We start from the raw sequence: 14,043 nt of genomic DNA on the forward strand, positions 1-14,043 counted from the left end.
ATTCTCAACCTAGATTACTAGGACACAGTTTCCTTCTATAATCAACAACACACACTATAAGTGATATCATTTCCCAACTTATCGGGCTTATTGATTCATCGAACTAAATCTCACCCATTGATAAATTAAAGAAATAAATATCAAATATATGTGCTTGTTATTATATTAGCATTAAGAGCACACACTTCCATAATAACTGAGGTCTTTGTCCCTTTATAAAGTCAGTATAAAAGAAACGACCTCTAATGGTCCTACTCAATACACTCTTAGTGTACTAGTGTAATTATATAGTTAAGATAAACTAACACCTAATTACACTACGACCTTCCAATGGTTTGTTCCTTTCCATCATGGTCGTGAGCTACTGTTTATAATTTATAAGGTACTGATAACATGATCTTCTGTGTGTGACACCACACACCATGTTATCTACAATATAAATTAATTGAACAACTACATTTGTAGACATTTGACTAATGTGATTCTTATTTCTAGATAAATATTTATACCAAAAGCTAGGCTTTTAGTATACACTCTAACAGACGGCTGCGCGACCACGTGGCGCCCGCTCACAGGTCGCATTTAATGAGCACCATTATGTGGGCATGGTCGCGTGCTCAGCCTTAACGGTGTTGATTTGCACAAATCTTGAGGAGCTTCTAGGGATACCGGCATTGACCACTGCCGGAGCGGCGTGACAACCACTAGCAAACAAAATTTGCCAAGTGCTAACCGGTGACGTGCCGATCGGCATCACCCATTTGCGTAGTCCCCGATCGGATAGACACTAACATCAACAGCCGAGTGGCAGACACGCCACCATGTGATCCGGTGGTAAGGATCGGGGGCCCACAGAGGAAGGGGCCAATGGCACGGGAGAGTCAAAGGTTCGGTCGAGCAGGGAGGAATCTCCTGGCTGACCGGCTTGGGTAGACCCCGGGCCGACCGGCTTGGGTAGACCCCGGGCCGACCGGCTTGGGTAGACCCCGGGCCGACACGAAGACAGCTAGACCTCGGGTTGAGCTTCCGACGCTCACAAGCTCCTTTATAGAGGAACCGCTATGCCGAGTAGCTAAGCTGCTAGGCCGAACGGCAGAACAACTAGTCGGTGCCCCATCCGAGTATGTGACCGATCGGTCGTCTCACCCAGTCCGAGGTGTGTGTATACCCGGGCACCCTGGAGGTCGAGCGATCAGCCCGACCGACCCTGTTAAAGACCAAGGGATTAGAAGAGGACAAAAGGGGCAGCTAATGATATCATTCTCGAGACGTCTACCGCCGACAAGCAGCATGGTCGGCGGTCGGGCCGTACCAAGGATCGTACGGAGGAAGTTTTTGTTGCCGTGACAGAGATATGCTCGGACAATTGAGGTATGGCGTCAGACATGCTTTTATGATACAACCATTCCAAGGTATGTTTTGAGGAACGTGCACGCCTTGGAAAGCATGCATGCGCCTCTCTGGGGTTCTATATAAAAAGCCCTGGACTTCGACGGAGGTATGATTTTGTTCTTAATCTACTGTAGCCACAGTGTCTATTCTGCCTCTGTCTCTTCTTGCCATCGCCTGACTTGAGCGTCGGAGGGTCATCGCCGGGAACCCCTTCCCGGCCTGACTTTGTTGCAGGTTCATCGGAGGCTACATCGCTGCGAAGATCACTGGGGAGCAGCAGAGAGCGCCACGTCCCCAGTTTCCATCGACTCAGTGCGCGGACAGGATCAGTATGCAATATGCTTTAAGAGTAAGATTTCATACCTTGAAGTGTTGCTTTAATATTTGGTTTAGGTTATATCAAGAGGATGATTTAGTTATGTTTAATTTATTTGTCCAATATAATCCATTCGATTAGTTCAATATGCATATGCTTGTTGGTTTATATATCCATCACTTTTAATCCATTTTACTCATTTGTCTTGGTAGCTTTGTCTTTCACTTCGTTTGCTTGTTTTGTTTAACTATCTATGTTACTTTAATGGCTTGGGTTGCCTTCCTGGCCAATTTAATTGTTTTAGTTTGTTGCCTTATTGGATCGTGATCCTTCGGCAAATGGTGAGAGATGGAATGCTAGTGAGCTGGCTAGAATACGGACTAAGTTGTTATGATCCAGAGGGAGAAGAGGGCGAGGAGTTATCTTTTAGGTTGACTAAATCGCTGGACCTCCAAGAAAGACCAAGAAAAGGAGACTGAAGGTGTCAGAAATTCTTCCGTCAATGGTACTAGCAAAGCTGCTAGAAGATAGGACAAGGTAGATGGAACGTTAGAGGGAGTCCGGGTTGCCTCGGCATTCCACTCCAATGCTCAAGTCAGTCTTCGACGAAGTATACGAAGCAGATAAATAGTACTGTAATGAAGTACATAAAAACTGAATGTAAAAGTATACCAAGCCCACAAGAGCGGGCCGAAGGTAGCATGGAGTCGAAGACACCAGTATGGAGCAGGAGGTATCATGGAGCCAAAGAGCCGGAACACAACGGCTTGCAGGCCCGAATGCAACAGTAGTTCAAAAGCCAGACGACCGAAGGGCGGAAACACAACAGCAAGTAAGGCTTTAGAAACATGACAGTGGCTCGCAAGCCGAAACAGAATAACGACTGAAAGGCCGAAGGGCTACAATGCCGAAACACAACAGTGGCTCAAAGGACGAACGACTCAAAGGTCAGAACACAACAGTGACTCAAAAACCAAAACATAATAGTTGCACCTGGAGTAATTGGTGTGTCAATAGCTACAATTAACTGCGACAGCAGAGGAAGAGGAGTTCTAGTGGAACCAATAATGAGGGAGGAGATTCGGCGATCTTACTCCATTGGCAGAGATCAAGGTGGTTGCGGTGAGATCAGAGTCACCGACAAAGGTCACAAGGGAGGCAACATCGGAGGCAGCGAGGGGCTGCTGTCGAGAGGGGAGGCGGCACTTAGGCTGCCGACGAAAGAGGAGGAGGTGCAACGGTTGTGGAGAGTACTAGTGGTTGACTGCGGAGATTAATAGAAGGGCACTAATGGGTGGTTATGGACACTGAAAAGGAGAGAGACAGATGTGATGCTTGGGCTACTGATGTGCTTGTGAGGAGGCGACACCGGAGGTGGCACATGGGATGTCGACGTGTAGAAGGAGAGGGAGGCCGTGCCGGAGGTGGCGTAGTCAGGCAAACAACAAAGTGACTGGTGGCGTGCGAATACGACGACAGTGTGAGGCGGCATGCATCAACGTGGAAGCAACCCCCGTGAGGAAGAAGGCGGCTGGCCACCGAGGCAGCTAGTGTCAGAGGTTGCTGGCATCAAAGACAGTCAGTGAGTGACAAGGGAGCTGGCGTCTGGAGAAAAGAGGGAGGCGACGACATGATCATGCATGAGGAGAAAACCAAGCCCCAATCCTAAAAGGGGAAAAAGCACTAAAAGTGACCAAAACACCCTTGCCATCCACGTGGCCTACCTTCTATCACCGCATCACAAACTTCCTCTTCAAATCTAGTTGAAGGAGGCATGAGTCCGATTGGCTAGACAACTTATGGCTGAATCGCTCCTGACTACAGAGTCAGATTGTTGGGTCTATCGTATAACGTCGAACGAGTAGAGATACAGCGCATGATAGTGGGGTCGGATAGCAGATGTGGTCAAAAGTCAAGCCCACGGGGCGGCCAGAAGTCAAGCCCACGAGGTAGTCAAAAGTCAAGCTCACATGGCGGTCAAAAGTCCGGCCTACGTGGGGGTCAAAAGTTTGACCTATGTGGAGTTCAAAGGGCCAGGTAATAGGATGTTCCTGGTCGGGCACAAATGACATTCCGGAGTTAGGCCTACGTGTCGGCTATGAACTCGGAAGCTAAGGATTATAGGGCAGGAATTATAGACTTACAGTGCAAGATACACAGACCAAACTGTACAGGTCGGGATATGCAAATCAAGGATCACAGGTCCGGACTTATAGACTTGCGGTACAGGACACATGGATCAAAGCGTACAGGTCGGGATATGCAAACCAAGGATCACAGGTCAGGACTTATAGACTTGCGACACAGGACACATGGACCAAACGTACAGGTCGGGATATGCAAACCAAGGATCACAGGTCGGGACTTATAGACTTGCAGTACAGGACACATGAACCAAAGCGTACAGGTCGGAATATGCAAACCAAGGATCACAGGTCAAGACTTATAGACTTGTGGTACAGGACACATGGATCAAAGCGTACAGGTCGGGATATGCAAACCAAGGATGACAAATCAGGACTTATAGACTTGCGGAGCAGGATACATGGACTAAGACATACAAGTCAGGATATGCAAATCAATGATTACAGGGCAGGATATGTGGACGAAGGCTTACAGGTCAGGGTAAGATACGGAACAGGGTCGTGCATACGGGTCGAGACTTAAGGAACGATAAGCAAAAGCCTCGATTGGCAGAGCGGTAGGCGCAGGTCGGGATCTATAGGACAAGATACGCACAACAGGATACATGGGCCAAAGACGTACAGGTCAGGATATGTGGACGAAGGCTTATAGGTCAGGATAAGATACGGAACAGGGTCGTGCATACGGGATGAGACTTAAGGAATGATAAGCAAGGGCCTCAATTGGCAGCGCGGTAGGCGCAGGTCTGGATCTACTGAAATAGACCGAATAACAAATGCAGGGCGGGACATACCGATCTAGATTTATGGTACAACAAACACAAGCCAGATCTTGCGCTAGGGAATACAGGTCTAGACCTACAAGTTAAGATTTACAGGTACGAAGACCCAGTCTAAGGTTAACAGACCAATGCGGACAGGCACTACACAACAATCAAGCCAGAGAATCGTAACAATCTGTCAGAGAATAATCACCACCTGTCAGGGAATATGCTAACGATCTGTCGCTCGTTGCCTCTTGATCCCTCCTCAGACCTATAGAAAGATGTCACGTGTCATTCACCGCCAGACAAATCCTGACACCCGACATTCCCTGACACTCATCAGACTCCAGAAACATCAACTGTCATATATAAAAGGAGGTTTTGTCTCTACGCAGGTACGCTCACTGGTCTTTTCATTCTAGTCTTTTACTTTTCGTCCTTTCATTGTGCTTCTGAGGAAAAAGTACCTGATTTGAACGTCGGAGGGCCTGATCCGGGAGTTTTTTCCCTGGTTCTTGGTCTCTAACGCAGAGGCGGCTTGTCTGAGTGTGTGCAGAACCCTTGCGTCATCATCCTCGTCATCACCCCCATCACCCGCTCGTGAGAACCCTTCTAGTAGGTGCCAAATCAACCAGGCACTTCCACAACTTTCCGTTAACACCGGCGACAGCATGACCAGCCTCTGTCTGACTCAGTTTCTGGACAGGATCAAGTAATTATGGCTATGCCGAGCGAGTGGCGATAATGGTGTTGAGTGAGCGGCAGAAACACCGTTGAATGAGCGGTGGAAATGGTGCAAAGCGAGTGATAAAAATGATGCTGAGCGATCGGCAAAAACAATGCCGAACGAGCGACGAAAATAACATCGAGTAAGTGACGGAATCGGTATCAAGCGAGTGACAATAGCGATAGTGAGTAAACGGCGAATGAGTGCCGACGCAAGTCAATTTACTGAAATCCAGTAAACATATGCTTAGGTATTTGACCGGCCTACCCATCCAATGAGTACTTGCAACCCCGCCAATGAAGTAGTTCCTTGATTAATCAATTTAGTCATTTACTGGTGCATGGTCCATGCACGACCTTGCTCGCCTCAATTCACTTATCATGTGTCCTTTATCTACCCTGTCGACACGAGGACGGATGGCTTTAATTCCCTGCTGACCAGTGTGCCAAAGTCATATCAATAAAAAAAAAACAAAAAAGAAAAGGGGGGCGGATTATGTTGTATAAAATCTTTACTTTCTCTAGCCATTCGTCTCAATTCATCGTAGACAAGAGGAAATTAAAATGAAGAATAAAAAAAAAAAAAGAGGTGCATGTCTCACTGAACAGTGTTTGTTCATGGTAACACAGTCTTGGCGAGACAAGGTCTGAGCATGCAAATAGCGCAAAGGAAATCTACCAATGACTTAGAGGGCCCAACTGGACACTCTCCTTGAGATGTGCTTTTCAAACGTCAAATGATCATGTCGCTTAGATTCCTTCTTCTCGTGCGCAAACTGCCAAGAATGAAGCTGGCTATCAGTGAATACTAGTTCAAATTTCAACGCTCTGGTAACCATGCATCGTATTCTCATTATTATTTTTAGCTTAATTCAAACGAGGAGAGAGAATTAAGAAGCAGATAAGATTAGGAGATGAGGAGGGGAGCGTCCGGTGAGTCGTCTGCTGGAGCAGCTCCCGACACCGGCGCAGGCCGCCTGCTGCAGTGGTGACCCAAAAGAATCCGAATCCGTATGGCGCAGAAGGAATTCCAAGAACCGCTTCGGTAAGTATGACCTCACTCACGTACATCCTCTTCATTTCTTGTCCCATATTTTTTTTTTTCAATTATGAGTAAAGCAGAGGCTTTAAATAGTTGCCCAAGGACTGAAGATTTTCAAACGCAGAGGAGTTTTGGGTTAATTCGATCCTGCCTGTACAGGCACTGCTCCAACCTTTCATATTGGGATGGTGAGACCCACATTTAAGTAGTGGGTCCCACCACCTCATTGTGAGAGGTTGGGGCAGTACCTGTACAGGTAGGGTGAAATTTATCGGAGTTTTGAATGTTCATTGCGGGGAATTGGGCACTGAATCAGTTAATTTTGCATTGGAAAGAGAGACAGACTGATTAAAACTTAAAAGACGGACGGACGGAGAGAAATAGTAGACAACATGTGTGCTCTGCTTAGGTTAGTACCGGGAATGGATCGCACACCCTTTTCAAGAATTCAAAATTTTACAAACTCCACGCTCGCCCGATTGTCGTAGCCTTTTGAAATAATAATGTTTCTTAATCTGGCTGGCCGGCTTGCCGTTCATTGCATGGTGGCAATGATGGGGTGCTCAATATTTTTACACCCTCGGGGAATGAGCTCTGGGAAAAAACAAAGAAAGATTTAACGGAGGAAGAGATCATGACCTGTTATGAAAGCATGCTACGCTAATTTAGTCTCCTTTCATCTATGTTAGCCTTTGACCTTGATTTTTGTATAAGTCGACCTTGTGAGTGATTGTGATTAAGCAGGGGACAAATACTGAACGCCACATGAATAGTTGTGTTCGAGTCGTTAAAAGCTTGAGTTGGACCATGTGAAAATTTTATTCACTCTTTCGCTAGAGGTGATAAATTTATGAATATTAAAATAATCTTCTAAAATTTATTGGTTTAAAAGAATATTAAATTAAAAACACTTTTCTCTAAACATCAACTTAATATATATAGACCTAAAATTTTAACTTGTGAAAAAGAAAATAAATCTAAAATTTATTTAATAGACTCACAATTCTAAATTTATTAAATGACTCAAAATCTAAAATACATTGAAGAAAATTATCAAATAGTATGAAAGATGTTCTATTTTTCAAAATTTTAATATTTAATTAGAAGAAGAGAAGGTAATAGTCACACTCTTTCACCGAAATTTTCTTAAGCACATAAAATCTATTTTTTCCCACATAAGTGGAATCACGCTGATATCCCCATAAACCGTCAAGATAGCCTAAGAGGCCAGGGCATGTGGACCAGGCTGATCAAGATCAGACCCGAAAGGAAAAGGATTGCAGAGTCATTGAGCTCGGTACTTGGGCTTCGGACGTAGGAGGACTCAGGAGCTTAGGGTCTTCGATACTCGGTTTCAAAAACGTATAATGGTTGGCACCTGGAACCGTGAGGTGCTCGAATCATTTTAAGAAGGAGCGATAGGCAACGAAGGCGATCAATAATAATGACCAGCTTTAGTCAGTTACAAAAGCAGGTGATCATAAGGAATATTACCAAACAGACGCACAGTAGTAATTCTAGGAGATTATTATTTTTTTTAAAAAAAAAAATCTAAAGCAGCAAAAGAGTGTTCCGCATCCTAATTCTAACATATCACACACCAAAAGAACTGAAGATAAAAGAGAAGGGAAAAACATTTTGGGCCCACAAATCATCACGTAATCGTTCGATTCTCCCAATCTTCTCTGGGTATTAAACAAAGATGAGCTATGTGGTTAAACGCATCGGCCGGATTTTTAGGTGTCGGGCGAGATCATTAGGGCACGGAGCGAATTAATGCGGAAGATTCCTGGGCATCAGGTGACAAGTGACGACATAAGCATGCGGCCTCCGTATACAAACGCTAGTAGTACGTTGTAGATCCCATGGCCAGTTGGAACGGACTGTGTGATCGATCGATACCTTCTGCACTTGTTCAATTGCTGATGGAAAGAAAGTCTAAGTGGACCATGTAAGTTGGTGCGAGAACGCTGTGCATGCCGTGAGCAAGAGAATACCACAACAGTGGAAATGGACAAAGGGGAAGGGGTCGAGAGGAAGAAGGCAAGTGGCTCTGCTACCCAGATGTGCTCTAGGGAGGGGGCATTTCAGTTATGGGTATGAAGCAGCTGATGCGAGCACAGGATCATTCAGAGAGGGAGAGAGAGAGATGGGAGAGTGCGTCCAATTTTGATTTCAGATGTTGTCTGCGTGCACGACTCCAAACCTCTCATCAATCAAATCAAAACCTAATGATTACTGAAGAAAACTCAAAAAAGATGGAGAGACAGAGGGCTTGGTACAAGGCAGGCATCATCATGCATCAGCGTCAGCTACACCGAAACTGGCCCTCAGTCACAGACATCCCCATGGTCTTTTCAGCCTCAGCTCATCGTTCAAAAGAGTACTATAATTTATTTTTCAAATCCTTTGGACTTGTTCTTCCCCTCCCTGCTTCGACAAATTTTTACTGCACTGCGGTAAATGCTTTCCTTTTACTGCTATTTCTATCATTGACATTGACATTGACATAAGGTCGTCGAATGGGAAGTAATTGGTGAGCAGGAAGGAAGACGACTTTAATGCCATCTGGTGCAGTGTAATAGGGAAGAGGTGATCGAGATTCAAGGATGGGGGATGTTGGCTTTTAGGTGCAAGAGACGAGGAGACAATCCAAAAGAGATTACATCATCTATTGTTCAAGGAAGATCTTGACTCGAGCGAGCAACCGGGATTTGAATCGTGCAAGAGGCAATGAAATGACGGCATCACCTGGGCACAGGGATTGATATCTCTTGCTTTAAATTTTAACAATGCAGCACTCCTAATTGTTCAAGCTTTCACAAAGTTGCTTGGAATGTTAAGCTTAAACATCTGCAACTGAGAACAAGGAATTTACAATGAACCGCAGCAGAAGAAATTTGATCGAAGAGAAAGCAAACAAAAGAGCTCCCTCTCTCTTAATTCTCGTAAATTCTTAATGGTGTTTTGCATCATTTCCTTTGCACGTAGAACTCCCTTTCCGGCTCAGAGCACCTGTCGAACCGCCCGACGACGGCGCTCTTGAAATTGAAGGTCTCTTGGGCGCGGGCACACGACCTCTGCATTCCGATCCCGCTCAAGCTGGCCCTCGATTCCAGCATCATTTCGGTCAGTGGGAGCCTCTTCCTCATCGCGGCTGCCTCCGGACGCTGCTTGGGCGCGCTCTGTGACCTCGATTTGGCCTCGAACGACTGCGTGCTGGCCATGTAGTTGGGGGAGCAGGGAACGTTCATGAATCGCCACTGCGCGCTTTTTGCCGGAGTTGGAGGCGTATTGTTGTTCATGTAGCAGCGGGGTGTGCTCTGCGCCGTCGCGGGCCGGCATCTGTCTCCTCCCGCGAGGCACCAGTCGTTGTCCTGGAAGTTGCGGCAGTCAGGGATGGCGACGCGGGCCGGGATGTGGCACGGGAGCAGCGGGGAGGAGATGGAACTCGAGTGCCAGTCGTCGGCGGGGTCGAGAACGGACGGGTTGGTACTCCGGCGAGAAGATCGCGATTTGGGGCGGCAGGTGTCGATCTCCACCACCTTTGGGCTCCAATCGAAGACATTAGAAGCGTTATCGAGGCTCGCTGAGAGCCGCCGGCGGTGGAAGGAACTCATGTTCTCGCTCCGTATCTCATCAAATTTCTCCTGTGATTCATGTCAAGAAACAGAGCAAAAATAATTAGAAATGCAATTCCACTGTCGCTATCGTTTGAAACACGTCAAACACAACGTACTACAGATCGTCGCGGATGGAGCTCTAGTTGAAACCTTCTATCGTTACGGAGACGATTGCGAGTTCGCTGAGCTCTGACGGAGGCCTGAGCTCTGATGAGAGCCTGCATACTGTGAAGAGTTGCAGCTGCCTGCTTGCGCACGAGATAGCCTCTCACTAAGGCCTGTAGCTTAACCAGCGCTCTCAGAGCTCTCAGTGCTTTCCTTGCCTGTGCCAACTCAATAAAGGAAAGCTTAATTGCTTTGCAGTATAATGCAGAGAATGAGGAGATGAAGAAAAAGAAAGAACTTAATTTGAGGGGTTGGAATCGCAGATTACTGAACAATAGAGAAAGGAAAGGAATAAAAGTTGAGCAGAGGGTTAAACGATGCAGAATAGTCGAGGATTGGCGACATTCGAGTCAAATAAAGGATATTTCATACAGTATAGAGATTTTCGCAATTAATTAACGATAGATTAATTGGAAAAAAAAAATTGAGAGTAAAACAGGAAGAAGTTTTAGGTACCAAGTATCCCCTGAATGCTCTCTGGATCTTCACCGCCGAGCGTTCGCGGGCGTTGACGAAAAGGCCGCCACCCCTTCCCTGGCTGGTGAGCCGGACGACAGCAACCGCTGCCTGGGCTGCCGCCACTGCTGCATCGGCAGCCGCAGCGGTGGCCGCTGCCACCGCAATGGCGTGCTTGCTCTGCTCATTCTCACTCTCGTCGTAGAAAGACCTGAACCACGTCGCCTCCACCGCTGCGGCCGTCGAGGCGTTCTGGCCGAGCACCACCTCCGACGCGTCCCTGGTCTGCTTCGCAAAGCTCCACCTTTTCTTCTGTCTCCTGTCCTCAACGCCGACACGGCCGCCGGAGCAGTCGCCAGGCTCTTTCCTCTCCTTCTTCCCGCTCCAAAGGTTCCGTAGCCACCGCGTCGCCCGACCCATTTACCCGCACTGGAAATCTTCCGTATTCCGGCAGGACAAGCGAAGGCCTACTGGCTGCAGATGCTACCGGTTACGCAAGAGGGCTGCGAATGAAATGATATCATAGGATATAAACAAAGAAACAATGGAGCAGGGAATCTTACTAACGTGGTAAAATAAAGGAGAGAGAGATAAAAAAAACAAATTTTGAACGTTGCAAATTGAAATCCGGAAAGGAAAAAAATTACCTACAAAGATGAGATCTTTTTCAAAAAGAAAAAAAAAATTATAACCCCTCGTGAAGAACAGCATTAGAAGACAAAAGGACGTCGCAGCAGGACGGACCAGGGATAACGAAGCTCCTCGCGCCCCTCCAAAACCATCAAACTAATAGGGGTAACGACGGATAGCCATGGGCGAACTAAAACAGGATGCAGAAAGGGAGAAAGATGTAAATAGAGGCGCTCCGGATTCAAATATGGAAGACTGAGGCGGCGGCTTTCACTCGCTGATATTTGTATGTAAAGCTCGATAGGAGTTCAAAAACAGGCGGAGAACTGAGAAGGGAACAGCTCAGATTTCTACATATTCTCTTCCCCCAAAATTTCAGTAGAAGAGACAGAGGAATCAAAAGAAAGCAGGAAAACAAGATCAAATAATTGCTCAAGGACGGAGCAAGATTGGACTTTTCCTCGCACTTACTGTCTCTTTCTTTCCCTTGCACTCCCCGAGTTGTAACTTGAAAGTGGGAAGTAAAGAAAACGTCGCCGAGATGACACTCCATATCGAGGCTACATAACTTCTGTGACAGAGGGAGGAATGACACCCAAAAGGTCCGGGCTTTCCTTTCCGATCCCTGCAAAAGCGGACAGTGCGCATCGCAACAAAGAAACCAGACACCCCAAAAGAGGAGGGGAGGAAGAGGGGATTCTCACTCATCCAAGTATCAATGCATCAGATGAGATTAATCAACAAAATCCTCTAAAAAAGTATAAACCTTAAATTAAAATCTACAGCGAACGATTTATAAGATCAATAATTTCTGTTCTCTCTCAGGGTTTCCTGAAACAATAGCATTAATATTTCTCCTCTTTCACCTGTTCACCTTGCTGCTTATGCGGTCGTGAATTTACACTGAGCTGCCATTTATTGCGGATACTGGCTTTCTCTTCCTCTCTCTCGATCTCACTGCCGCTGTGAAAATCTACCTTCTTACTGTTCACAAGGTTGCAGCTTTTCTATTGCTGACTGAAAGAGCTACTTACAAAGAAAGCCAAAGGACGCAATCTAAGCCATGGACGTCTTCGTCGAAAGAACAAACTGGTCAATGGATTACATCCAAGGGGATTCGAATTTAATGAGACAGAACTTACTATTTTCTCGATCGACGTTACAATGTTCGATGCTTGCTCTCTCTTCACTCCGGCGAGTTGCCTTTTATTTCCTTTCCCGGCGGCGAAGAGATCGATCGCACTCCTTCGCATGATCGGGATCGACCACTGTCATGGTGGTGGCTCGGCAAGAGTTGGGGGAGATTTAAAAGACGAATGGAATCCATTGGATAAAAAAATGCATTTGCTTTTAATTTCAAAAAAACAAATAGTTTAATGCCTGCTATCGTCATCGATGTTTTATTAACATTACCTATTGTTTCCAGGATTATTTTTTTTCGAAAAAAAATTCCTTTTCGTCCTGCCGGATAATAAAATATTTTAATAAATCAAAATTAACAAACGCTTTATTTTTTTCGCTTTAATAAATAAAAAATTCCACGTCCCCTTCACGACCTCCGAGGTCGTGACGTTGCGTCCCACATGGACGCCACACTTGCCATACGAATTTACTGAAATACCCCTTCTCGATCATGTATTGACCATTTTACTATCGAATAACTAAACTAACGGGTGGGCTTCTACGTCATTTCAAAATATGTCGAACAGTGACGTCGCCGTTTGGAGAACCCCTCCCTATACGGCCGTCAAATCGTAATCTTTACTTTTTATAAAAAGCCCCGAAAAGTGTGAGATTTTCGAAACGGGACGACACTTTTGCCGTGAGAACTAAGGTATTTGTTTATTCGCCCAGGTCCAAAAGAATATAGTAAAGAAAAAAATACGTATAAGTACACATTGATTCTGAACCGTTGGATCATCATATATTCCCCTGCGGCGGCGACGATTCTTTATCCTTTATGGTTACATTTTGGGCTTCTCGTTGTGCAAAATTACGACCGTGGACCAATTTGAATTTCCCGCTACGATACCTAACCTTTTAAAATGAGCCAAATTGAGTTCCCCTCAAGTAGGCTAACAGAAGATTTAACCCTCCCTTCCTCGTCGCCCTTAGGTCTAACAAAAGGGGTAAAGAAGTAAGTTTGTGATGTCTTGAAAAAGGGTTAGGTCTTGGACCAAATCATTTCGGACTCGAATTCATATAAGCGGGTCAGGCTTGTAGGGTTCAGGTTCATGTTTTGGAGATCTAAAAGGCGAGGAGTGTCGGCAAACTGAGTTAAGGCTTCATTATGGTCTTGGTCGTTTCGGGGGGAGGAGAGTGATCTGCTTCATGTCTCTCATTTAGTTGATGCAATGAGGATATGTGCCGTAATGATGCTGTTTATTTTATATTAAATTTTGAATGGTTCAGAAGTTGCTCTACCATGGTCGGTGAGCAATCATCCTGATAATGGGCTTGACGGCCTTTAGAGTATGTTGGGCCAAATTTGAATTATGTTAATGGAATTGGTAAATAATTACAACATTTATTTATTTATAATAAAAATAGTTTAGAGGCATTGATAATAAAATAACAAATATCGCGAATATAAGTTTAAAATAAGTTTTTTTCCATAAAAATAGTCTAGGCTTCATTAAATACTCTCACGATGGACCATATGAAATTACAGTCGGATCATGACGACGATCCGACCGCAATTGATTACGATCCCTTTTTAGATTCATCGTCCCCCAAGTTATAGTTTGAGTCGGAACGGGTAATCGGAGGTCGCCCAAAAGCTGCC

General features: G+C 45.6%; 1 protein-coding gene across 5 annotated transcripts; it reads right to left on the minus strand.

Annotated features, from left to right (window-relative positions):
• Positions 1 to 9,123: 9,123 nt before the first annotated feature.
• LOC121980312 (protein IQ-domain 26-like) lies at positions 9,124 to 12,613 on the minus strand. 5 transcript variants are annotated; one of them, XM_042532303.1, is made up of 5 exons: positions 12,401 to 12,613; positions 12,125 to 12,284; positions 10,629 to 11,131; positions 10,124 to 10,330; positions 9,124 to 10,034 (listed from the first exon to the last, which is right to left on the minus strand). In XM_042532303.1, exons 3-5 carry the CDS (start codon positions 11,046 to 11,048, stop codon positions 9,357 to 9,359), a joined length of 1,305 nt encoding a protein of 434 aa, XP_042388237.1. In that variant the 5' UTR covers positions 11,049 to 11,131; positions 12,125 to 12,284; positions 12,401 to 12,613; the 3' UTR covers positions 9,124 to 9,356. The 5 variants fall into 5 exon arrangements, with proteins under 5 accessions (XP_042388237.1, XP_042388238.1, XP_042388236.1 ...); XM_042532304.1 differs by having other exon boundaries at positions 12,133 to 12,329; XM_042532302.1 differs by having other exon boundaries at positions 12,125 to 12,329.
• Positions 12,614 to 14,043: the final 1,430 nt, after the last annotated feature.

This window comes from Zingiber officinale, chromosome 5A (genome assembly GCF_018446385.1).
Source record: "Zingiber officinale cultivar Zhangliang chromosome 5A, Zo_v1.1, whole genome shotgun sequence".
NCBI lineage: Eukaryota > Viridiplantae > Streptophyta > Magnoliopsida > Zingiberales > Zingiberaceae > Zingiber > Zingiber officinale.

Excerpts from the sequence above, each read along its gene's own strand:
- LOC121980312 (XM_042532303.1), bottom strand. The coding sequence starts at position 11,048 with ATGGGTCGGGCGACGCGGTGGCTACGGAACCTTTGGAGCGGGAAGAAG. Across the intron at positions 10,331-10,628 it reads GAGCATTCAGGGGATACTTG|GCAAGGAAAGCACTGAGAGC; the intron begins GTACCTAAAACT and ends GAGTTGGCACAG. Across the intron at positions 10,035-10,123 it reads TCCATCCGCGACGATCTGTA|GAGAAATTTGATGAGATACG; the intron begins GTACGTTGTGTT and ends CATGAATCACAG.